The sequence below is a fragment of the Xiphias gladius genome, chromosome 1, assembly GCF_016859285.1.
Source record: "Xiphias gladius isolate SHS-SW01 ecotype Sanya breed wild chromosome 1, ASM1685928v1, whole genome shotgun sequence".
Taxonomy (NCBI): Eukaryota; Metazoa; Chordata; class Actinopteri; order Istiophoriformes; family Xiphiidae; genus Xiphias; species Xiphias gladius.
The window spans coordinates 31152349-31178865 of NC_053400.1; the positions used below are offsets into that span (position 1 = coordinate 31152349).

Here is a 26517-nt window from a genome sequence, read left to right on the forward strand (position 1 = left end):
AAGCCACAACTGGAAAAAAAACAAAGACCTTTTGTGTTTTTCCTGAGACGCCACAGTTCTGAGCATGTCTGAGCAGCCAGTCACTGCATTGCAACCCTCATCTTTCATCCAGAAAAACATCAAACTATTGAACTAATGTTTCTTCAAAATGCCATATTTCCGTGCAACTTTCATCATACTGCTGTTTCTCAACCTCCTCCAGGTCTGACTCCATCTCTTCCTCTCAGAATTTATCTGCTTTCGTCAAAGAGGACAAAAACCAGCCTTGGAGAGAATATCGAACCTTTCACATGCATTTTCTTTACTGGAGCCAATTCCGTATGCTAAGCTCACAGCTGCAAAGTAAAAGCCAGTCAAGTTTTGACGGCCTGCAGACTGTCTGTTCTCAAAATGGCAGTAACAAAAGATACTAAACAACATGATTTCATTCACTTAAAAGCCTCGAAACTACCATCTGAAACAATTACTAACTTTTGCCAGTAAACTTTGTGTTAAAAAAAAAAAAAAAAAAATTACATGTCTATTAGGATTTGATCAATATGAGTATATAAAGAAAAGATGGGCCAGTTTCTATGAGGGTGATCAGTATCTTTAAATTTGACCAATATATTGTCTATATTTATCAATTCTACATTTATCATAGGTCACTTCTGTCCAATGCGACTTACAAGTAATGAATTTATCCTCTGTAAGAACATGAATTGAGGTCATTATATAACAAACTCTCTTCTAAAGCCTGACTGATGGTGCTGGGTTAAAATTATTAATACTTATTAGAAGGCTTTTTCTTGAAAATATGACTTCCCTCTCATAAAGTTATCACTTTTCTTCCAAAATTATGGCTGTATTCTCAGCGATCTGACTTTTGTCTCAAATTTTCAATGTTTCTGAAAGTATTATGAATACAAAACTAATTTCATGACAGTCTGACCTTTTTTTTGTGAAATTTCAACTGTATGGCAATATTACTTGAGTTTTAAAACTTTGTCAAAAATCTTTTTTCCCCTCTTTTTCGACAACTGGTTGTAATTTTCCACCCTCCAACCTCATCTGTCCTTTGAGTTTGAGGTCCAGGTGTACAGCTTCCTGTCATTTTCCACTTTGAGTTCTGAGGTCCAGGTGTACAACACTGTGTCATTCACCCACTTGTGCTCTCACACACACACAACACACACACACGATGTGGCTGTCTGTGTTGATGGATGGAGAGGTTTGATAGACAGGCAAAGACAAACCTTTTAAATACAAACAGAGAAATTCAAATGTGTAAAAAAAAAAAAATAAAAAGTCCAGGCCAGTGTGGTGGGTGGTACTTATTGATTTATGCGCTTGGTGAGTGGGAATGTCAGAAGGTGTTTATCGTGTGTTTTTTTTTTTTTCCCAGTGTGTGAAACATGACTATATTAGTGGGACAGAAATACTTGAGAGTTGCCGTGAGTTCTCGTCCGGAGAGTCCAGAGATGAAACACTGGCTGCTGGGACTGAAACCACTCACACACACACACACACACACACACACACACACACACACACACACACACACACACACACACACACACACACACCAGAGCTCCCACCCACAGCATGGGGCCAGAAGGAAGGTCAAAGGTTAACTGAACCAGGGTGTTAGGTCAGAAGGGTTAAACTGGACACTTTAGCCCAGCAGTTGTGGGGTCAACAGGGGGGGGGATTTCATTGTGTGGTCCAGTTACTGGTTATGCATGCAACATGTCTCGTGCCTCCGTCCCTTCCCCCTGCCCGTAACAGACCATGTGTGTCAGTGGCGTGCGAGTATGAAAACGATTCATGCCACCAGCGGTGTGTTGATGAATGCATGCGTTAACCAGCTTAGTACCTAGCCAGTCGTTGAACTTCTTAACCTCGGAGGGCAAGCCCAGCTCGGTGAAGTCGCCCATGTGCAAGAGCACATCGCCGTAGGGCATCTGGATGCCGTCTGTACGCGAGTGTGTGTCAGACACACACACGAACCTGGTGTGTCCCGCTGGCTTGGGAGTGTCATACGGAATGGGATCCACCCTGTAAAAGAGACACAGAGAGAGAGGGAGAGTAGTTCAGAGTGGAGCTGGAGAATATGAGCTACGGTCTGACCAGTTAGAGATTCTGGACTTCGGGTCTGCACAGTGGGCTGATTGGTGGGTTGAATGTCCTCTTACATTACATTGGTTATTCTCAGTTTTATCACACAGGATTCAGACTATTTATTGAAATTTTTAATGAATTTAAGTTGGTGATTTGATAAATTCACATTATTGTTCAGAGTTTGTTCTCTTCTTTCTATTCCAGGGCTTGTTTTCCTGCCACAAAAGAAGACACTGTCTTTGTACAGTATGAACAACAGCTTCCACACAGAAACATAACCCTTGTTTTATTCTTTTCTTATGTGTTTTCATGTTGGTGCAACATTTTGTTATGCTCTAATCTGTTAATCACCTGACCCCACAAGAGCAGTGTTTGCAAGGAAATGCTCCTTTATCAAAATGCTGCCCTACTGAAAATGCAAAGTAAACAGACAAACTGTAAACAATGTTGTTCTTTTTAATGACTCATGAAAAACTGTTGATTTCATCAGGAAAACTCACCTAAAAAAAAAAAAAAAGGTAATTGCCTCTGTACAGGGTTTGCAAGATTTTACCCTCAACTATAGAAATTTTGAGACAGTTCATGAACATTTTCCATCTTTGAGGTTGTCTGCAGCCATCTTGCTGTCTCTAGCAAAATTTCTGCAGCACTTTAAATTTGACCTTCTGTTAATCTCTATGTCTGGCTCACGCTGCACAGCTTCACGCTATCAATTTTAAAAGTGTTGGACAAATTCTAAGAAACCGATTTCTGACCGATGAAATCACACTGTCATCAGTCAAGTATGTCTGATTCCATGTTGTCACCAACAAATAGACCCAACTCAACCAATCCTGCAGGGCGTGAAATTTATGAGATGTTCGCCGTTGGTTTTATTTGATCATTTTATAATTCTGAACAGCACTCTCTGCAAAAAGAGCTGCAATTTAAAGAATGCGCCCCTTTTCTTCTTTGTTATATTTTAAAAAGGTGTACTCAATGGAGAAGCATATTTTTAGGAAATGTATGCTAATTTCATACCAGATAGTAGAAGGGGCACAGCTGAAAACTGGAACCTTAAAAAGATAATTTGTTGTGCAAAATAAATTACACGGCCCACGGAATAATGCATGCAGCAGAGCAAAATGCATCTCTAAGAAAAGAGGAGACATTACAACAGTGAAAAATGTGTAGTCTGGGCTGGAAAATAACCAGCACTCGGTTTGATTTGTGCACACAAGGAGGGCAATGGCTGTTTTGTGGCATCAGATTGGCTAAAGAGACAGTGAATTAAGGCATGCCTTGTCCTTTCTATCCATTATCTAAAGAAAAAAAAACACTTAGACCCAAGTCTGACTGGAAAAAACCTTTTATATAGCCTTTTTGTTCAACATAAGCGCGTCTGTTAAAAAGGAAGAAAAACCTTTACTTTTTTTCCTACTGAAAGGGAAGACGAAAAAAAAAAATCATCTTGTCTGTAATTGAAGTCTACAATGTGCAATCCTCCAGCACTCTGCCACTAGACCATTATTTCATTAGAAGGGATGTCACTCTGTCGACAACATCAGACACATAATCAACGCTGCAATCTCCAACCTGACAAGCACACAGGCGCGAGCGCACACACACACACACACACACACACACACACACACACACACACACACACACACACACACACACACACACACACACACACACACACACACACACACACACACACACACTTAACTCGCATGTATGCACAAACATGGCACGGAAACAGCCACGTTAGCAGATGAAATCAAAAGGTTTCAGACTAAAGAAGACGTTATTAACACAGATGGAGAAAACAGGCACCTCGGTACAAAAAAAAAAAATCTTATTGGGTGGGAGGCAACATTGCATTTGAGGGGTCCCATTTAGGAGGCAATTGTCCTGTCTTCCAGCAGAATATTAGATGTGGAAAATCTTCACAAAGAGCCTGGAATCTGTTGTTGTTCTGTTTTTGAGTTGAATAGTCATCTGCAAGGTCATGTTAATGGTAAGGCAATGGTGGACAAGCTGGCCACTGTCAGTAGACGCCTTCTCTAATGTGCAGGCTGTGGCCACTGTTAGAAGTCCACCCAGCATCTGTAGTCCATGTCTGTGGTCAGAAGGCTTTAGTAGGGAAGGGCAATATGGATAAAATCTTCTATCATGGTATGCAAGTGGGTGACAAATTAAAGGAAAAACCACCATAAAGTGTCTAAGTAAAATGTTGATCCACCTCGAGACTCCAGAACAGCTTCAGTGCCCCTTGGCAATTATTCTGCAGCTCTCCGAGCTACGCCCGTCTTCTACAGATACTCATGTCGTTTGGTGTTTGGATGAGGGTCCAGAAATCTTCCATAGGTATTCAGTTGGTTTGACATCTGGTGACTGTGAAAGGCCATGCCATATTATTCACATAATATTCATAAAACCATTCAGTAACCCCTTGGGCCCTGTATAGATAAACTTGATAGGTTAAATTTCTATTCTTATTTATTCTAGCTTTACCTTTAATTTGTCACCCGTCTGCATGTTGTGATTTACATGAAAATTTCTGACAATTCAATTGAGAAACCATTTCTAGACAAAATAACTGGACGTGAATGTCTTTTTTGGCTAATCCGTTGAATTAAATACTTGAAAAGTCATGGCTCTTCATTACATTGCAAAAATCATGTGAATGCAATTTTCGCCACAAAGCAGAGACAGCATTGCATCACAACATTGACCACAAAGGCCTTATACGACCAGATATTAAAGGGGTAGGGAGAGTATGACAGTAGAAACAGCATAGAAAAATTTGATGGACATATTAGTGTCGCCTTACTGTATGTGTCACACAACTCTTGTCCACCATTTGTAGTCACCATCTGTGATCAGTAGCCACTGTCTGCAGCCTGTAAAGCAGCTGCACACATGCTGCATTTTGAGTCCCCCAGGGGTCTGTTGTTTCTGCCTCTGCAAAACTGGATGAATCTGAAGCTGCTAGCAAGAGGAGGCTGCTCAAAGGCTGAGTGACACGCTGGCTTAGGTTGAGTTCAGACAGACAACGGCACTGCCTGAAAAAAAAAAAAATGCAGCCCCCTCATCACATTTGAAAGAGGTGACTCTATTGGCCCATTGGGTGCCTCTTAGATATGTATTTTTTCTGGTTTCTTTAGTCTTCCAGGACAGTAAAAGGAATAATTTTGGGTATTGGACTGTTGGTCCGACAATACAAGATGTCTGAAGATGTCACCACGGGTGCTGGGAATTTGTGATGGGGGTTTTTAAACCATTTTCTGGCTTTTTATAGACAAACGACAAATTTCATAATCGAGAAAAGAATAATAATAATAATAATAATAATAATAATAATAATAATAATTGTTAGTTGCAGTCCTAGTTGAAAGATGAATTTAAGTTTGGATGATTGCCGGCGGGATCATTTTTCACAGCAATAAAAATACTTCTATATATTATGTCACATTAAGTCTTCAAACCCATGGATCTGTAACTCAAACTGGACTTCCTGGATCATATTTTTATTGTCTCACTGGCACCTGATGCGACACACCCCCACCACCGTGACACCCTTGGGCTGTTTTCAGTCTGACTGCCTGAGCAAGCACAAAACATACACTGTAGACCTACAAAACTTTTGATGCAGCACAAAATTAATATTTTCAAAAGCCTCTTCTATTTAGTAAAATAACTCTGTAATTCTTTGTCCTTTTTGTTGTCAAATATTTTGTGATTTTGACAGTTTTTCTGATTGGGGAATTTTACGATCACAGACTCGGTCATTGCTAATGAAAACTGTCCATCACCGATCAGCCTCCAGTCAGTCAGAGCATTTGTAATCTAATACTGTAGTCATCAGTGTTTGACCTGTGTCTATGGTCTATAGCTTGTTGTCTGTAATCAAGAGCTTGCAGCTTTGTGTCTGCAGCCTTCGGTCTTCAGTTTATTACAAGAAAACTTGTCTTTTTTCTGCCTGTGGCTTGTATTTTCACGTTTATCGCCTGCTGTCAGTCAGTAATCAGTATTTTGTAGTCATTGGTCCTGTCCCTCCTTCTCTCTCTTCGCTCTTTCACAGCTTCAGCTGGGAGATCTCAGCTTTTCTCTGAGACACTGGAGCAGAGTGAGCTTCTCAGTTCCCCCAGCAGGCCTGGCCTCCATATTAAACACTGGACAAAATGAAAAACTAGCCACAGAGATAATAATATTTACTATGTGCAGTAAATAAGTTTCTGTGCACCTATATACACACAAACACACACATTAACTGAAGCCAGCAGAGGAGGACATACATTGCGGCGTAGGTGCCGATTAGATTTGGTGCTCTGTGGTGCCTGGACGTCATGCAACTCTACAGGATTCGACCGTTCTCCATGCATGGAGGAAGGACGATCGCAGAACCACACGGGATGACAAAACCCACACATGTATTACATACAGTGTATACGTATGCAAACAGGCATGCATATTAAAACAAAGCCATGAGGAAAACAAACCTCCATCTCCTCCCCTTTCCTTTGAGATTTAATCCACCAAGAGAATGTAAGTAAATACCAGCAGCCCCTATCAATTAGAGCAGGCCTGGGCCAAGAAACCTTCATGATAGTGCTGCATTGGTCTCTCTCTCTCTCTCCCGCTCTCTCTCTCTCTCTCTCGCGCGCACACACACACGCACACGCACACAAAGAGAGAGGGCCCCTGTCTTCCCGGCTAACGTATGACTGCATAACAATCCAGAGGTTCATTAGTAATGTATACAGGAGTTCAGGAGTTCAGGAGTGCAGCAGAGGCTTCTGATCTATTGTAAACGGAGACAGTGAAAATGAAAGTCTTCCTGTGCTCCAGCAGCAGGTAAAAGAATATTCTCCAGTGACAGACTGAACTGTGTTAGCATGAAGGTTCGTGTTAACATGTCTGAGCTTCAGCGTGACATCAGAGGGAAGACTGTGGAGGGAAAAGAGTGGGGGAGAGGAGAAATGCTAATGCACTCGAGGAGGGCAGCAGCACACTCTCAAATCCGCCATGACATTGGAGCTGACACAAAAACCGAGGTCTGTGGCTGCAGAAATGTCTCCTCGATGAAGAAACGTCTGTGATCCTTCGGCAGAGAAACCTCAGTGCATCCACTTCTTCTCACCTACGGCTGCAACATTCGCAGCAAATATGAGATTTAAGGTTTTTGCTCAAAACCGTGGTTGTTATCGCGTTCATCAGTCTCCATTTTAAGAAACAAATTCATATTATTCCACTTCTGCAACTTAAAATTAATTTTCACTTTGATTATGAAGTGCAGTGTTTCTTGAGCTTACACCAGCGAGACCATTCTTTGTTCTTAATTACAAAATTCAAAGATGACAGAAGATGTTCCACATTTGGGAACAAAAATGATTTTTACTCTCTTAAAAATCAAGCCAATGTGTTCTTTTTCACGTTGCCTGTTCTGTTTTTCTCAGAAAATGTCAAGTATATCTGCTGCCTTAATATCTGAAGTTGTCATTTATTCACATCACATAATGTGGCAGATTCAAGGGACTGAAAATGAAACACTTCAGTAGCATTTTATGATGATTATTAACATTAGAGCCCGTAGTTATATCATAAAAACCCTGTGGCCTCCAAAATTCACATAAATAGCACTTTTATAATGTCAATGCTAAAAAAAGGACTGACAAGCTTGAGGTGGTTTGCCCTAAAATTTTTTGCAGATCAGAAAACTACACAAGATAAGTGTGGAAACAAATAAATCCTGGAGCACTGTATTGAACCCAGTGGACAGCCATTGGTTACATGTGTCACATAGAGGCGAATAACACAGAGAAGTAAAAAAAAAAATCAGCGTGGGAGAGACAGACGGAGGGAAGGAGGAGTGCTTGCTGATGTCCGTAGGAGGATATTTCATTTGACTGAGCACACTTGGCTCCGTGGCCTTTTGGAAAAACACACAAGCAAATGGGGTCAAAGTTCAGCCTGAGCTTGCTTCTTCAAACGTGACACTTAACTCACAACAGATAAGAAGGTCGGCATCTCTTGTCACTCTCTGGCTCCTTGAGCTCTTTAAGGACGCCACATAATCACTGTGATTGATTGCAAGTTTTTTTTTTCTGAAAACCTCCCCAGTCTCCATGCCATTCTTATCATACCGTGGCGGTTTGCTGCATGGCCAAAGAACTGTCCGGCTAAAGAGCTCTTATCATAGATTTCAGTATTAGTTACATTTAAACCCAGCCATCCTTAATGTATACCTCTAATGTATGAATAGACCTGAACAAAGCAGCACTGTAATCTCACAGTGATTTTAACTGTGAAATCGACCATTTGATTAAAGAAGGGGATTAGAGACAAAACACAGACATTAGGCAGGTGAGGCTGGAAATCCTAAAGGAGCTTGAAACGGCAGTGCGATCCAAATTCCTCTGTGAGGGTGTAACACCTCCTTCTCAAACGTCTACATCAGCTCTCTGAGCTCTCGTAGTTAAAACTTGTAAACTTTTAAGTGATGTGTGTGGTTCAGCCGAGGTCAGACCTGTAACTTGTGTGCTCAAACACCAATTTACTGAACTTATTGAAAACATAAGCCCAAATGCTTTCCAGACAGAACACATGCACATTCACAGAGCCTTCTTTAGATCTATTTATTCCGCTGTTCATTACTTAATAATAATAATAATAATAATAATAATAATAATAATAATAATAATAATAATAATAATAATAATAATGCTATTAATCTGACAGACTTGTGATTGAATGATAGTTGTGCCTGATCTTGTTTCTCACTTATTTCTCTTGTTATCTTTGGGAAAGACAAAACTAGTTTTCATCTGTAGACACGTCGTTATTCCGCACTCCATTATACTGTACATTTGCTATAAATAATACATAAGGAATATATCCAATGTAACAGGTGGCTCTACAATATTCTGCATACACACTTCACGACCAAAAGCATGTGGACAACCAAAGAATGAACGTGAAAACCTAAACATTACACTCGTGAGATTCCAAAACCATGGCCATTTATCTGCTGCTTTAACGAACTTCACACTCCTAGGAGTTGATGAACCTGGCTGCGGGGATTTGCTCCCGTGTAGCCACAAGAGCAATAGTGAGATCGGCCGCCGATTCTGGGTGACGAACCATGGCTAAGGTTTCAGAGTTCCTGTGCAGCCCAAAGGTGCTGGATGAGACTGTGGTCTGGGCTCTGTGTAGGCCAGTCAAGTTCTTCCACACCAAACTGGAAAACCATTTCACTATGGAGCAGGATTTGTGCAGGGGGACACTGTTGTCTAAAATATCATTGTATGCTGTAGCATTAAGATTCCCATTGGGGGTGTAATAGTACAGTGTAACATTGTACATAAAAGCTGGGTTGCTGAAGAATTGTTCAGTTTGGAGAGTTTTTTTTCACAACTGTTTGGGTTTGGTTCTGGTCAGAATTGGCAGACCCCCCCCTCATTGTGTCTTGGCAGGGTTAATAGGGTCAACGACCTCTGAGCTGCCCACTTGTCTCAGACAGAAATGCACGTCAATCATAGTCTGCCCCGAGTCGCTGTCCATTTTATACCTGCTGCCACCTGCTGCCGAAGGATTAGCCTCCAGCTCCTCCTCCTCTTTCCTTCCTGTTCCTTCATTGTTAATGGAGTTGCCCTGCTAATGATTTCTCGTCAGTGAAGCCACCAGCGGGGACAGGGCCACCTAAAACCTCCGGGGACCCACACACTCACTGGTTCACAGGCCATGGGAAAGAAAAAGCTCAACTCAACAGCATGAAAATCTAAATCATGAATTTCCATGACATCTTGCTCCCTGAATTTTGACAAATATCTGTATGAAATAGAATCAGGCGAAGAGGATGTGATGGAATTGCTGTCTGGAAATCTTAGGTTTGCTTCTAGTACAGCGTGATGTTACCACTAAAAATGTGTTTTTATTGCTTGAAACAATTTGTCAATATAATTAATTAGTCGACTGACAGAAAACTTATCAACAATTTTGGCAGTTGTTCAATTGTTTTAGTCATTTATCAAGCAAAAAGGCAAAATCTCTGGTTCCAGTCTCTCTAATGTGAGATATTTGAATTTTCTATCAGTATGTTTCACTATTTCTGACATGACTGATGAATCAATAATGACAAAAAAAAAAAAACAAAAATTGTTGCAGCCCCTGATGTTTTCCAGGTAGTAATACTTATTGTGATATAAAATGGATGAAATCATTTGTACATTTCACCTATTTAACAGTTAACGCCAAATATCATAATGCAGACAATCGGTTACAAAAGTTAAAGATAGTTTTAAGTCACACGGAAACTATCTTATTGAATTGAGCAGTAATTCAATGCGTCCTTGCTGAAATTCACTAAAAAGACCTTCAGAGAAAATCTGATGTTTGTATGTCCACCACACCAAAAGAGTGGCAAATTTCAAAGCTAATCACAGCTGAACTGGAGAAAAAAATACTGACCTCACTCTCTTTTTTATCGCTATAGTTCCCCTCCCCCTCCAATAGACTCTCACACACAAACCCACACACACACACACAAACACACCGCTCACTCATCCACGGTGCAATACCATTTCTCTGAGTGGAGTAGAGACAGCTCCTCTCTTATCTTCTGCGTTTCAGCTGTCTGCACTAATTCAATAAACTTCAGAGGAACAAAATGAACACAGGAATAACGGAGAGGGGGTGGTGGTGGAGTGGGGGAGGTGGTGGTGGGGAAGGGGGTGCACAAGGGAGCGCAGAACGAGGCAAAGGTGGGAGACAAGAACAAGGAAAAACAAGAGCCCAACAGGAACAAGGGGGCAAAAGCACAAACAGAATTGTAAATGCAGAATGATGGAAATTCACAAGAGAGGAGGAAAAACATGAAACACAAGAATGCTGCTAAAAAAATTCAAATGAGAAATGATTTGAGAGAAAATATGATGGCGTTTTGCGTCAATGCCCCACCCCCTGACTCCATTTGTTCAGGCAGGGTGCGTCCTTGTCATCCCTCCCCGTTACTTCTCTCATAATGGCTGTGTACGGCACACAAAGCCTGTGCTGGAATATCAGTGCAAGAGAAACCTTCCGGCACTGCGCTGGGAAATAAATTACTTCTGCTAATGCCCCTTTCATTATGGCACAGCCCTTAACTGTGCTGTTGACAGTCCACCTGGCTGAAGGGCTGATGGGAGGAAGACTGATGAGATGGGCATTAAGTGCCTCCAGGGGCCAAACACCAACCAGCAGACTGCTGGGGGAAAAAAAAAAAGACAACACGGCTAATAACAAAGTACTGGGAAACAAAACAAAACAAATCGAAAAAAAAAAAAAAGACATTTGCACCTTTATGGCACTGTGTCAGGTGAAGGTTATAGCTTTTCGATTTTTTGACGGACACGTCTTGTACAATCAAACACTTCACGTAGCCCTTTTCAGACACATTTTCTTGTACTCAGCAATACCCAACTTATGTCAATATTCAGTTGAGGACTCGAAAACCAAAACATAATTGCACTTTTAGAAGATATTCTCACACAATTAGGACTGGGTATTGAACCTCAATACTTTTTTGGTACCAACGAAAAACTAATGATAACTGCGTATAAGTAAGTAAGCTATCAACTCATTTCTGGTCAGATTCTTAATCTCGTTTGCTGATTCTTTAAATCATAAATGGACTGAAAACTGGACTACTTTATTTAGGCGAAATCCTTGTACTGTAGAGCTGCTTTTACATTTGAGGCTTCTTTTGTTAAATGAAAGACAGGGGCTTGTAGAAAAGCATGTCTATGTATCTAACGGTAAAATTTACACATAGCCCTTAACACAGTAAGAATATCGTTTTGACAAAGGATCATGTGTAATTAAGAAAATGAACATTTGTCTGCCCCTTCGTAGCATCTACACATACCTACTGAAAACCCACACAGCTGGTTGAGATGGAAAATTACAGAAAACGTTCATGTGTAGTTTTTTGAGAGGGAAGAGTGTACAGGCTTCCATGAAGTGTGAAGTAATGAAACAGAATGACTTTAAAAGATTCACATTCATCAAACAAAACACTGATTACCAGTAAAGTCAAACTACACACACTTTAAACTGCATGAATAGAGGACTTGTCACATTGAGAAGTTGCAGGCTCAGAACGCTTCACGTCTATTTCATGTCAAAGGGGAAGTGACATCACCAGGAGATCGTGCCCTGCAATGCCAGTCGCCGGGGGGCTCCGAGGCCAAAATCTCAAAGACATCAAAAGGGCTTCAATCTCACTAACAGCAGACCTGTCCAATGTCAACTGTCACTTAATCCCCCCCCACCACCACCGTAAACTCCACCAACACCACCACCGCCAACACCACGCCGGGCTCCAGCAGCAGGTCAGGAGTGGAGAGGGAACTTAATCAAGGGTTCTCCTGTTACAAAAGCCCCTCCACTCCTGCTGGTGAGCAGCAGCAGGCTGACAGAAACAAAAGGCCACGAAATGGGACTGGCTCTTTGTTCTCAGGAGAGCTGAAGCCTGACTGCTGCTCCTCCACAAACTGTTTGGGAGGAAAATAAAACAAGGGATGGGGAGGTGAGAGGTAAACATGAGGCTACACTACTAATTAGTAACTCTCTTTTGTTTAGGCGTTATTGATTAAAAATCATAGATTTTCAGGCTACTGAGGCATTTTCAGTTCCCAAAAAAGTACTATTGTGGTACATCAGTAGCGTGATAATCAGACTGAACTGCGGTTTCATTTTCATTTCAGTATTCACTCTGACGTTGCATTCATGTTCGCCGCTTTAAGTTTGGGGAAGGGGAAGGGGAAGGGAGGTTAATTTGCTCTCAGTAGGATGTGATGTATCCACCCTGACGACGTCCCTTTCAGTCTACATGACAGCGGCTGCTAAGTTTACTTAACGTATGTTAATCAAGAAAAAAAATGTTGATTTAAGACTTATTATTTCTGTAATTTCACCTGCAACAACCTGCATAGCTGTGCCTATCTCATCAACACTTGTCACTATTTTTTGTCTGGTGTGGATTCCGCACTGGAGCATATACACACACCTTAATCCTGCCTAAAAAGCCGACTTGCTACTTTGTTTTTTCCGGCCTATTTGACCTATTTGAATCACTGAAGAAAATCGGAGAGGTGGGTAGGGATTAAAAGGTCTGCATCCAGGCTACGACAAGCACTTCCAGTAAAATGCACCAATCACAACCACGTGATCCAAACAAACATGAAGGTGGAGAAGCAGCGCAGAAAGCTCACACAAACCATATGTGGAAAATCAGATCAACATGCAACAAAGAAAGACAAGTGGATCATCATCTGTCATCTGTCATCATACAACCACAAATAAAAACAGACCCTGGTTGGAGTTTACATTCAGGTTGTAGCTGCACCGCAATCTAATAACATAACTAACAATTACAGCAAAACAGTAAGTCCAAACCAGAATTTGTAGCTGACGGTACTTTGAGAAACCCTTCAACAAAAAAGTAAAAACAAATGTTTGGGCTCAAACATGAAATTCAATAGTTATGTTTCTTAAGACCAAAGACAAATAAGTGTTATTTATAGCTTTGACAATATTTAGAAAATGAGAAAAATAAGTGGAAGAAGTGGAAACAGCATGGCCTTATCGACCCAAACTACTGGTTCCCCCCAAAGAACTCAAACAATAAGACATTAAGCGAATGATCCACTTGAAAGGGAGAAACGTTTAGTTTTCTCTGTTTGTGTTTCTATCAGATCTATTAGCGGCAACTAATTCTGTGAGGACAAGGTGAAAAACTGACACTTCTCATGTGTTCAATGGTAATTAATACGAGGAGTTTTAAAACATCTGTTTGCAAGTCACATTTACTGTTTTCCACGAGTAAATTGGCAATTATCTGAGCATTATCATCGTCAAAGTGACACCCGCTGCTGCAGGGTTTGCATAAACACGTTTTCCCCAACAAGATATGCAAGAAAATATACAGGATCCCTTCTTGGACACAGGGGCGGTTGATTCTGTGTTGAAAATGGAGTCATGTCAGCGGAAAAGCTACTATTACCAACGCAGAGATGGAAATGCCCTTTTTAATTATCATCTGAGCACCTCGACTGGGTTCGTCTGTCACGTGACTCTACAAGCTAAATATCTTCCCTCCTTCCAATACACAAACTCATTTATGGTGACCGTTGATTTTCTTGCAAAAATGAATCATGTACGTATATAACACTGTCAGCTGTGAAACTGGGGCTGTTCCTCTCACTGTGCAGAAACACATCCTATAAAAATCCAAATTCCAAACAATTTCCTTCGCCACATTTACGGCACTGCTCCGCTGCACCAGGAAAAGGAAATACGGCATATAAAAAAAATTCCTCAAGGAGTTCATTAATAAAAACCAGAACGGTGTGGAGATGAATGTGAGACGGCCGTGTTCTTCTGGTGTCGTTTCCTCACCAGCTTGTGTCAGAATATCCACGTGTATGGATGCAGGCGGCGTCGTCGTCATTGAATGATTCATACTTATGAGCTCCTCAATTATTCAGAGGGCGGGAATAATTAACAAGGCATCTGGAGGAGATGGAGTCGGTTGAATGTGGATTTTTTTTTTTCTTTTTTTGGGGAGGAGGGGCTAAAGAATTTTCATTTCCCAGCATTAAAATTAATCTACTGAGCTAAGGTGTCTTGGGTGAGTGATGTTTTATATGGAACAAATATCTACCTAAAAAGGAATAAGAAAAAGAGCATTTAACACGGTATGTTCTCCAAATCGTGAACAAGTTTTTGGGATGCAGCATCTCCTCTGTGCTTTTCCAAGTGATGCTTCTGCAGGCTGATGGAGCCGTTAGACATATATTATAGGATGGCCGTGAAAAATACTCAGTTGTGAGTGGCTGCTTAGTGTCCACATTGTTCCACTCAACAGTTTTTATACCGTTCTAAAATCAGGTAACGACAACAGCAGCATTTCTTGCGTTGTGCAATGTTACCAGTTAACTCCAACTGGTGAAACTAACCTAAAACACAGGTTAAACTGACAACACACACATCAACACAAAACCAAAAAAAAAAAAAAATATATTAAAAAAAGACACCACAGATGATGGTGTGCACATCTTTTAGCCTGTGGTAAGTGGTTATGGTATAAGAGTGATAACACACTCCAAGGTTCCCTGATATGGGAAATAATGGACTAGGTGGAGAAAATAGCTTTCCACTTTGCAACATTTGTGTGTTTAATTATATTATCAATGATATTCAAGTGCCTCTGTTTTGTCTTCCTCAAAACGTTTAGGGTATGAACAGAAATTCAATTCATGCAATTACAGATTTTGGGTCAATGCGGCCAATTCTTCCTTGATATATTCTTTAATTCCCCTTAAATCAGGCCCCTCTTCAGGATAAATTTTTGGGATAAAGGGATAAAAATAAAAAAAGCCATGCACTCACAGATTCTGAAAGTTTTATTCATGTATTATTTCATCAGATTAAAATCCTAATTTTGCTAATTGTATTTCATTTTACTTAGGCAAGTTCTTCACCAAACGCTTTGTTTTTACAATAAAACGGGCTTACTTTGTTGGAAAAGAGTTTTGTAGAAATACCTTTCTATATTCCTCAAGGTAAGGAGTTGTAACAACTTTTGCTGTGGTACTGGTACCTGAACTAAGGTACTGTACTAACACTGGTATTGAAACGTTCCAAAAATTTCTCTACTGGAAACATCACATTTAGATCCTACAGTCACTTCATCAGCAGGGGATATCTGTAGGTTTTACGAAGATGGATTTAGTGCTTTTCAACACCCCGTTGACAAAACGTGGAATTCGACTTCAGGCCAATTTAAAACCTGAGGTACAAAAACAAAGCCGTATTGCAAAAAGAAGAGAGAAAGCCACGAGGTCCATATTCACAAAATGTGTCTCCAAAATGCTCTGACAGCTCTAAACTCAGCAGAGTCCCATTGTAAGTGCTATTTTGAAAAACTCTGAGCGAGGAACGGGCAAGAACGTGGTTGACCATGTGGTTCTCTCAGGCACCGTCACTGGTACATCAATAAAAATCCCAGCAGGCTTCTTTGAGGGATTCTGAACCCATGCAGGGAAACACACTCCATAAACGGTAAAATACTTAAACGAGGTTTACTAATTGCGTCCACAAGAAAAAAAAAAACCCTTTGATACATGTTGTGATCTAACGACCAAACTGGCTGTGGAGTTCATGAATACGATTCAAGATTTCGACAAATTAGTATAATTTTCCCTCCTGTATGATTAAACGTTGTTGCATGAGAGATATACCTCTAATGAAACAAACGTGTCTGCCATCACTGATTCTGGCAGCAGTGGGGAAGTCGGCTTCCTCCACTTACATGGTTTTGTTGGCTTGGACGGTGCGCACATCCAGTGGGAATTCAATAAATTAGCACTCTAAAGGCGTTAATGGTGTTATGCAGTTAAGTCATCGAGTGAGAAATGCCAACACATCTGCAATCGGGATCAGCCACAAACAGCATCATCCCTGCACAATCCAATGTGGTGCACATGATCTACTCCGTATTATTTAAGGTTTGGATCACTTGACTCCCTCCAATGCTTCATGCAGCCATTTTCTTCCGTTTAAGAAACTACAACGGCACATACAGCCAAGCTCTCTTACATACTGGAAAATAATTCATCTCAGCAATTGTCTATACGGCTAGAATGCTAAATTCCTAGCTTTTATATTTACTAAAATTTGTGCAGAAACAATTAGTTGATGAACTGTGGGCCATTTTTGATGATGGGTTAATCCTCATTTATCAAGTGGAAATGCAGAATATTTTCCCCTTGCAGCTTCTCAAATGTGAGGACTTGTTACTTTTTTCAGTTTTCTATCATTACAAACTTCAGTTGTTGATTGTTCGAAGGACAAAACAGACAATTTGGAGAGATCACCTTGGGCTTTGACAAATTTCTTTCCACAATTTTCTGATATGTTTAAATGATCAGCTGGAAAAACAGTCAGCAGAGTAATTGATAATGAAAATAATCATTAGTTGCTACCCTACTAGAATTTTTACTCTGCCCCAGGAAATTAAATTTTAAGGACAATTAGGTATATGTGTATATCAAAATATTGTACATACGATTTACAGTTAACATTTTTCTGGAGTCCAATAACAGGATCTGAGGCATTTTAAGACCTCTTTAGTCCTTAAATTCAAAATGTTTTCAAACTATTTAAGGGCTCTAAAAAAACACTCCCAGTCTATAGTCCTTTTAGTTTCAGCTCTGTCAGTTTTTCTGCCTGCATCTGTGTGTTGGGCCTTCCCACAGTCTGGCCCAGATCCTGCTCAAATTGGATTCGAAGCCATTAGCGTCCCAACTCGAAGCATATGTTCCAAGTTGCTGAGCATTTCATTTCACGAGACGACGACGAGGGGACTGAAGAAAGAAAGAAAGAAAGAAAGAAAAAAAAAAAACCAAAATACAGACGGAGCAGAAAAATAAACCAGACATAAACAGGCCTGGACTGAGTCTGTCGCTCACTTACAGACAGAGAGAGACGTCCCATGCTCTGAAGAAAGCCCACTTTGACTTCGGGGTCACGTTCCTGAGCATTAGTCATAAGTGCCAAGGTGTGTGTGTGTGTCTGTGTGTGTTTGTCAGTCTGAGTGTGTACGTGCTCTACATGCATGTTTTCATATGTGGTTCGGATAGCGATACCTTCCACAGCACACAAAAGGCTCTGCTTTACTCAATCACAGAAATCTAAATATTCTGTCTAGGGGGGGAAACCATTAGCGCAGGGATTGTATTTCAAAAGGCTGGCAACCCCCTCGCTTGATTTTTTTCTCTCTCTTTGCTTTCAGAGAAGCTACAACTTTATTTATGTCCAAATACTGTGGATGCAGTTAGAGAGGAACCTAGAGCAAGTCGGATCATTATCTCTCAAATCTAAACAAGCATTTGCTTTCCCAGAACAGAGCTTGTATTCTATAAGCACTTAAACATAGTTGGGGGGGGGGCTTGTAAAGAGTGTGTGTGTGTGTGTGTGTGTGTGTGTGTGTGTGTGTGTGTGTGTGTGTGAGTGTGTCTGTGTGAGATCCCGGGGTTCCCAGTCTTAGCCTCAGAATGACAGAGTAAAACACTGCAGGCTCTGTAGAAGCCAGGAAACAGCCTAATGTATTTATCCAAACACATATCTGCTGAGAGGCCCCATGGCTTCAACACATTCCCTTCCTACAGGGGCTTCACTTCCAAAAACTACCGCAGTGAAAATGGAAAAAAACAGCAGGGCTGCACAATATGGGCAAAAAACATTTATACCAATCATCTACATCATTTGTTCCAAGTTTCAGAAAATTAACTGCATTTCTGCACCTTAAACCAACTGTCAATGGTTAATTTTTCATTGCTGTGTTTCTCAGAGTAGCAGACGCTAGAAAATCTCATTTTCAGTTCTGCTGTCTGACTCTTAATATGTCTCTTTTTTACTAAATAAACCTAATAAACAGCTCCCTTCTTTTTTTTTTTTTTACAGTTACAACCTGAAGGCACACATCATCTGCAATCTGTTCTTGTTTGTCGTCATCTGGAATAAACTTAACTGTCTCCAGATGACAGATGATGAGCCACTTATAGAAACTCTCATTTTCAGGATTTTCCTCTTAAGCATCAGGTAGATCCATTCTTTTCCCTTTCCATTTTCCTACGAATAGGTTTTATGTCGTGCTTCTTTTATGTAATGTTAATCTGCTGCTTCTCCGACAGAACTTCGTCTATGGTCAACTGGTGCAACACAGCAGAATAAAAGGCTAAATTAACCATACCTAGGGCTTTCCAGGGAACTGGAAACAAAACCTGTCCATGTCAGCATAAAATAATAAATCCAAAAATAAGAAGTCAAATTTCAGCAAAAATTGAGCTTTGCAGAGTTCATTCTGTCAAGTCTGAAAGCTGGAAAATATTGTTTATACTATTATTTGTATTGTCCAAAAGAAAAAAATGAGGGAGCCTCTTCAAACATCAAACTAGAATCTATTCAGATGAACCCCGTGCTGTCTGGCGTGTGTTTACCTTGATTTATGTTGAGGCATTTGGCCTGATTTGTTGCGGTCTTCGTCAACCTTTAAAATGGACTGACGTAACACAAACTGCTAGCTGACCTTGTCTCTTTTTCCACATTCGAGGCACCGACACTTGCTGTGCTGGCAGCTCTGCTCACAGCTGAGGCATCCCGAAACAGCACAGTGGCACAATAATGTGAACACTGCCAACACCAGGAGGAAGGTAAGCGTCCCACTTAGCTGTTTACATGAGTCCATGATTTGACCATCTCCCTAACATAATCCTGTTTACATGAATGTGATTATCCAGACAGAATTGTGGGAATCTGAGTGTCTAAGGTTATATCTATATCTATCTATCTATATATAATATCTATATGTATCTATATACCTATATCTATATATAATATCTATATCTATCTATATATCTATATATATCTATATATACACATACACACATCTATATGTATATCTATATTTTTTACATTTATATATATAGATATATATATATATATATATCTATATATATCTATCTATGTCTATATCTATATTTTTTACATTTATATATATGTCTATATCTATATATATGTCTATCTATATATAAAGATATATATAGATATAGATATATAAATGTAAAAAAAATAAAATAATAAAATTAAAAAAAAACACGACAACTTGTTTGCCAGATGTTGATGGTCCCCAGAGTGAAGCAGTGCGGTTGGTTGACTTTTGCTTTGCAGCTCTACAGTCTCTGCAGGGATCTTGCTCTGCTGGCCAAATCTTCCTCGACTTCTGATTTATCTTCCGTTTCTCTAAAAATGTCTTTTTTATGATGTTTATGTATCTGTATTATCTCAGTCTCTTGCACATCATGTAACATACTCCAGTTCTGAGTGTCAACCCTGCCAGCTGCCATCTTGGTTCACCTTGGTGCATATTCAAATTCCCCGCCACCTAAACGTAACTCAATGAGCTGTGTGCCCGTGCAACTTGACTGAATAAGCAAAGACTTAACGGTGTTTTCTATCTGATGTCCTTAAAATGTCTGTTAAACAAAATAACTTCCAGTTATGATTCTGAGAGTCTTCACTTGTCTTTAATTTCAGTCTGATCAGAAAATACTTTAATTATGCAACAAGAGATTTGTTAATGTTATGTGGGCAAAAATGTGTTTTTATTAAGTGCTGCCATTCTCTGGACGTGTTTCAGGATCCCTGAAGCAACTGACGGAGAGGAGTTTTAAACTCGTGGTGAAGAAATGGCTGTTTAAAAGTCAATCACAAGAATGTCTGCATCGTTTTTTAAGCGGACCTGCCTGATTTGACCATCTGTGATATTACCGTTTTGCCTTTTTAACAAGGACGACAATGGAAATAAGCATTGAGCATTACTGTGGTTTTACCCTGATCAATTAAATGATATGTCAGGACTTGGAGATTGCAGAGTTTTCCTTATTTGTTGCACCTGCAATTTAGAAAATGCAAATGAGAAATTGAAAAGGCAGCAGGAGTGTGTGACTGCTTTTCTCAAAAAAATAATCATGCATCCAAAAAAACAAAAACAAAACAAAAAACCCCCAAATCAAACCAAAATTACACAACAAAGAATAAAGTTCAATCCAAGAGAAAAATAAAATGAATGGACAAACAGATCCACAACAATTACCATGAAAACAGCGGGCAAGCAGCACTCCGGTGCTCCTCTTCAATCACTTCCTGTCCCTGCTGCAGGCCAACTTTTTTCACAACACTCTCAGCGAATATAAAATGTCTCAAGCACACTGTGCATGTGAACACAACCAACAATCAGTCACAAACCTTCTATAAAAGTTCAAAACTGCCGCAACTGGGAAAAGACACGAAGCGAGCTACAGCTCTGTGTTAATATCTGTCCCCAGATAAAACACACAATGCTCTGATGAGTGTGTGCGTGTCGAGGGCTGACAGGTCATAGCACTCTGACCCGCTAATGAGAGGCAGAGAGTAACCACACAAGACAAGAGCAATGCTAAGCAACTGGTCTGATAAATAAATAAAGAGAGCGCCCTAATGCAGACAAAGTGTTCATGCACTACAATGACAACATGGCACAAACGATAAAAGTCTCATAGTAGGACCACAGCGAACAGAAGCAAGCCATCTGCGCCACACGACAGGGAGGAAAAACACCCGAGTCAGGAAAGCTTTTGCTCAAATCTGTGTGAACCATGGAAAGCATTGTGTTTTCAGTGCGTGACAGTGTTTGTGCAACTGCTGCGTGTTTGTAAAATCTGACTATGGTGTGTCAAGCAACATGTTTCACCTGCCACACTACTTTCAAACTTTTATAAACAGTAATATTTAATTTCCTCAAATTCTACACAGTGCGGTTTATACTGTTCTTGAATAGAAAAGTTCTACAAAATTCACCCCAAGCAGCATCTATTTTTTTTTCAGCAAAAATGCTGATAACACAAAAACAATGATGATGACATGTTTACTGCGCTGAACCACTGTTGTCCGTAAAAAACAAAAAAAACAAAAAACAAAACAAAACACATGAGCCACTTGTCAGCGCAAAGTCTAAACGGACTGAGCAGACTTTTCTTGGCGTTTAGAACTGAAAAGAACTTCTTTATTATAGATTTGTTCACACTGTTTATACAGTTTAAGTATAAATAATTTCATACTGATTGAATGAATACAGTTGGAAGCAGGAGTAATAAAAAACCTAATGTACTTTTTGTATACAAATAAATAGAATAATTTTGCTTGTAAATGCTTCCTTGTCTCCTCCCTTTATTAAAGGAAAAACACAATATCTGATAAATTGTCATTGCGTTCCTAAAGCTCTTCATCCACTCCTAAATTTTTCAACTTAAGAGCACATGTGCTCCTCGGGAAAAAAAAAAAAAGCAAGCGTCAATTCCTGCTGAGCTTGAGCCAATTAAATCAAAGTATAAACAAAGACTCTGCATCAAAGAGGCTCTTGATTGGCTTCCTGTTGCTCCTCAAAATGTCTAAATATCTATATATAATCCAGTGCCTGGATTATATATTCTTCTGAAATTTGGTTAAAACTTTATACAAAACCAGCCTGAAACCACCTGAACATAAAATTGAAATAAAATGGTCATAAAATAAATAAATGAGGAGAAAAAAGACCCGGATAGGTTTAAAAGTTAAATCTCTGCCCTGTGTCTTTATATATGTTATTTAAGATTGAAAATAGGCAGGATGAAAAACTGATTGAAAAACTACATATTAATTTATTTTTGCGGGTAAAAAAAAACAAAAACATTCTTTGCAGGTAATTCTGAATTTAGTTTACTAGCTCATGGCAGGTGATCCACAGTGTGTGTGAGTGTCTGTGTGTGTATGAGACTGCATGCACTTACATGTGGACGTGGGGAGGTTGGAAGCGGCTCTGGTTGATGTTGTAGTGTGTGAAGGCCTGTGTGGGGTTGGAGCTGTACTCGTCCACCGTGATGGTCACTTTGCCATGAGCCATCCTTCCGCCGTTTGGACATGAGACGCCGTTCGTTCACCGGGATTCAGCAGCGAGCCGTGCAGCAGTCATCCTTCAGAGCCGCTCAAGAAGCCCAGGAAGTCTCCCAGGAGCAGCGGCAGGAGCAGCGGCAGGAGCAGCGGCAGCAGCAGCAGCGACCCAGCCGACCGACTTGACCACGACACGCTGCAGTCTGCACCGACAGGGGCACAGAGGGGGAGAGGGAGAGAGAGAGAGACACACACACACACACCCACCCACACACACACACACACACACACACAGACACCCACACCCACACACACACACAAACATCAGCTGCTTTAAAACGGGACCACAAGGCATGCACCCACATGAAAATGCACTGGTAGGGTGGTCTTTCACATAACAGGAATTTAAAAACCTCCTACCCTCACAGAATATCGTCATGCACATTTAAATTGTTCAAACAATTAAACACACAAGAAAAAAAACCAACATGTTGGATGGCTTGAAGAGCTGAAACAGCTCTGGGTTGAAGCAGTGCAAAGACACAGACAGAGCACACATCGAGTGAAGGAGGTGATCTTTTTCTAATCGTTCATAATCCACAACATTCATATAGTTGGTCTGCACTGTACAAATGTAACCACAGTTTTCTTGTTTGGCTTCAGAGAACACATTCCTGAAACACCTCATCGAACCATTCTTCAGAAAATCCTAATGAGAAAAATGCAGTGAGGCAACTTAAACATAATTAGCGGATTTGCTCTACTTTTTCAAACAATGCGGCATCTCGTTTAAAGGATAAAAATGGCTTGTTAAAAGTTTGCACATAAATGTTCTTTCAAAAACTAAACACTGGGCTTTTGAGGCGACAGTTTTCAATATGGAAGGCACATTTTTAATTGCTGCTCTGCTGCTCATAACCTGGTTGGCTTTTATGCAAACTAATATATTCAAATGTAAAAACGACTGCAGGCATGGCCTCTAAGGTACCAGCCTTTTGAAATTAAATATACCAAGAAAGAAATGCTGCAGGTATAATCTCTGCTGGTGATCAAATTATTGCAAAGCACTTCAGTAAAACAAGAAATCCTTGACGACGCATGCACGAAACAGGTCTGCTTCCCTGCTGACAATTACCCCCAAAACACAAGAAAATAAAACAAAGATCTGCTTTTGTTATTCCAGGCCTGGTGCTCCAGTTCTGAAATGAACCAGTAACAATTAATCTGCCAGCTGAACTGCTCTAGTGCCTTTGCATGACCGTACAATAAGAACTAAATTAGGTAAAAAACAGACCGTCACCCCTTAATTCTGGAACGAAAAGCAGCTAAAATGCTGTGTGCTTTTGCATCCCCAGAGCTCACTCACCGGGCTTGGCTGTGTTTCCCCTTGCACCCTGAGCTTCCCTTGTGTCTGACCTCTCTCACTGATAGTAAAGTGGCCACTGTGGGCTTGACAGGCTTTATATACCAGACCTCCCGTTGTAGCCACGAGCACAAGAGGAAGAGGAAAAGAGGAAGAAAAAAAAAAAAACCCTGTTAAAAAAAAAAAAAAAAAAAAAAAATTGCCCTCAATTTAACAAGTCTGTCATCGTTTTTTGGAGGGAAATCAGCAGATCCAGAGTTCATTTGATGGTTAAATCCTGTGATGCAGCGTTGAGTAAAAAAACCAAAAACAAAAAAAAAAAAACAGAAGACCTCCAGTTGCTGAATATCTTAAAAGAAGACAAACCCTAATTTAAACTAAAAACTGTCCTTTTTTCACAGAAACATTGATTTGTGTTTTCTGGGTCAACTGGATGGTGCTTCCTATGATGTGTGCAATGACTTTAAGTCAGAAAGCTTCATGCCAGCGTAGGAAAATAGTGGGTAAACTAAGTTCCTCCACACAAACACACACACACACACACACACACACATATATACAGACAGACACACGAAAAGAAAAAAAAAAAGAGAAAAAAAAAAAGCTTAAACTGAGTTTGAGCAGCTGCACTACACACTGGAGTCCATACACTGCACAGTTAAAGTGAAATTTTTCCCATCTCCAATGAATCCTTACATGCTGGCTGCACAAGAAACAAGTATGCAGATCTTCCTGGATCTTTGAAAATAATAATAATAATAATAATAATTTTCACTTCAGTTAAAAGCTGCCCTGTCAAGATGCCTTGCACACACACACTTTGCCTCAGCAATCATTTCTCTGAAGTACTGCTGCTACTCGGATTTTGCGCTCTTTTTTTTTTTTTTTTTTTTTGCAAATGTAGGCCGAAAAGCTGAGGACGGATTTGTGTGCAGCATGCTTCACAGTTTCCTCGCTGTGTGCTGTCGGCGTGTGTGTGTGTGTGTGTGCGAGCGAGCGAGCGTGCGAGCGTGTGTCGTGCAGCTGAAACTCGCCTCGCTCGCTCGCTCGCTCGCCTGTCTGTCTCTACCTTATGGCTACAGTAGCAGCAACTAGCTCTGTAGCTTAGCCTGCTAAAACCTGCCCTGGCAGTAGATTTTCATTACGCACGCTGTAGCTTCGCACTGAGCTGCTTTCCTCTAACAGGGGGTTGCACAGACACACACACAGACACACACACACACACGGACACGGACACAGACAGAGTCACACACACAGACACTGTCAGTCCTGTCGTTGAATATACAGAGCGCCTATGCACAACATATAGCTAACTTCACGGGCAGCAATCACTCCGGCCGGCACGGGGGGGGGGGGTAAAGGCGAATAAACTGACCCATTCTGATACCATGCACATACACGATGTGTGCTATGCGCCGCTCGCCGTTAACACTGCCGCTCGCAGAAACGTACACAAAAAGAAAGGTCCGTGTAATTCCTGAACTCTGCTCCCGGGCATAATAATAAAAATAATGAGAGTAATAATAATAGAAATAATAATACTAAAAAACACCCGAAGGTGGTCACAGTGTGACAGCACCGCCGCGCTAACCTCTTGCTCTTCCTCGTAAATGACAAGCCACCTTTTAACCGACGGCTTTGTGTCAGGAATTTCTTTTTTTTCCTCCCCGTTTCCCCTTTCTTCCCTCCCTCTCGCTTCGGTTCTCCAAGCAAAGCGGAAAGGTTGCTCTACCTTCGTCGTGTGGGGGGGTTTTTGTGCGTTTTTTTATCGGGCCGGAGAAAGAGTGTCGGGTCGGGGTCGCCCTCTACGCGGCGGCGGCGGCGGCGGCGGAGAGACGCGGGTCCATGCGGCAGCAGTAGGGCAGCGGGCAGGTTCGTACGCGGTCGTCCGGGGGTTGCGGCACTCTGGGCGTGTAGGGGCAGAACCTTCGACCCGGCGGGACCTCGGCTGGCTCCTGTGGACAGAAACCAGACAAGAGAGCGAGGGGGAGAGAGCCGGAGAGGAGGGCGAGAGAGACTGACTGACACCGCGGGGAGAGGGAGAGAGAGAGAGAGAGAGAGAGAGAGAGAGAGAGAGAGCGAGAGATGAGCTTCGGTCTGAAGGAGAGGGAACCGGAGTGCAGTGAATCGGAGCTGCCACTGGGGTCAGAGAGCAGGAGCGAGCACAACCCCCCGCCACCTCCCGTGCGCGCGCCTTCACCGGCGGGCACACGCGCGGTGAGGGGAGGGGAGGGGGGGCGAAGGAGGAGTCCCGCGCTGCCTCCGTGGGGCATTCACTTGCTGTCGGAAATGGCGCGCTCCGGTTGAGCTGCAGCTCACACACATTGGTGATTTTTTTCTTTCTTTCTTATTTATTTGTTTATGTTTAAAAACTCCGCCATTCCAACATCAACATACAGGCACTGCATTCTGCACGCAACATACCGGAAATAGTCCAAGCAGCAGACACGTATAAAATAATTAAATGCAAGAGAAGCATAAAAAAAATAAATATACACTGCCATGTGTTCACCTAATCTTAGGGCACTTTTGTATTTATGTTTTCTGAGAGATTACATTTA

At 41.1% G+C, this 26517-nt stretch overlaps 1 protein-coding gene across 5 annotated transcripts in view; it reads right to left on the reverse strand.

Annotated features, from left to right (window-relative positions):
- mpped2a (metallophosphoesterase domain containing 2a) overlaps nt 1-25977 on the reverse strand; it is a 71038-nt gene extending 45061 nt beyond the window's left edge. The window contains exons 1-3 of one of the 5 annotated variants that reach the window (XM_040136422.1): nt 25689-25977; nt 22494-22796; nt 1856-2037 (exon numbers count right to left, since the gene is read on the reverse strand). In XM_040136422.1, the coding sequence (XP_039992356.1) occupies nt 1856-2037; nt 22494-22606 (295 nt within the window). In that variant the 5' untranslated portion in view covers nt 22607-22796; nt 25689-25977. Of the gene's footprint in view, nt 1-1855; nt 2038-22493; nt 22797-23959; nt 24017-24652; nt 24740-25331; nt 25522-25547; nt 25643-25688 lie in introns of those variants that run through there. The other 4 variants (XM_040136439.1, XM_040136430.1, XM_040136455.1 and 1 more) reach the window with 4 other exon arrangements.
- Between the last annotated feature and the right edge of the window lie 540 nt (nt 25978-26517).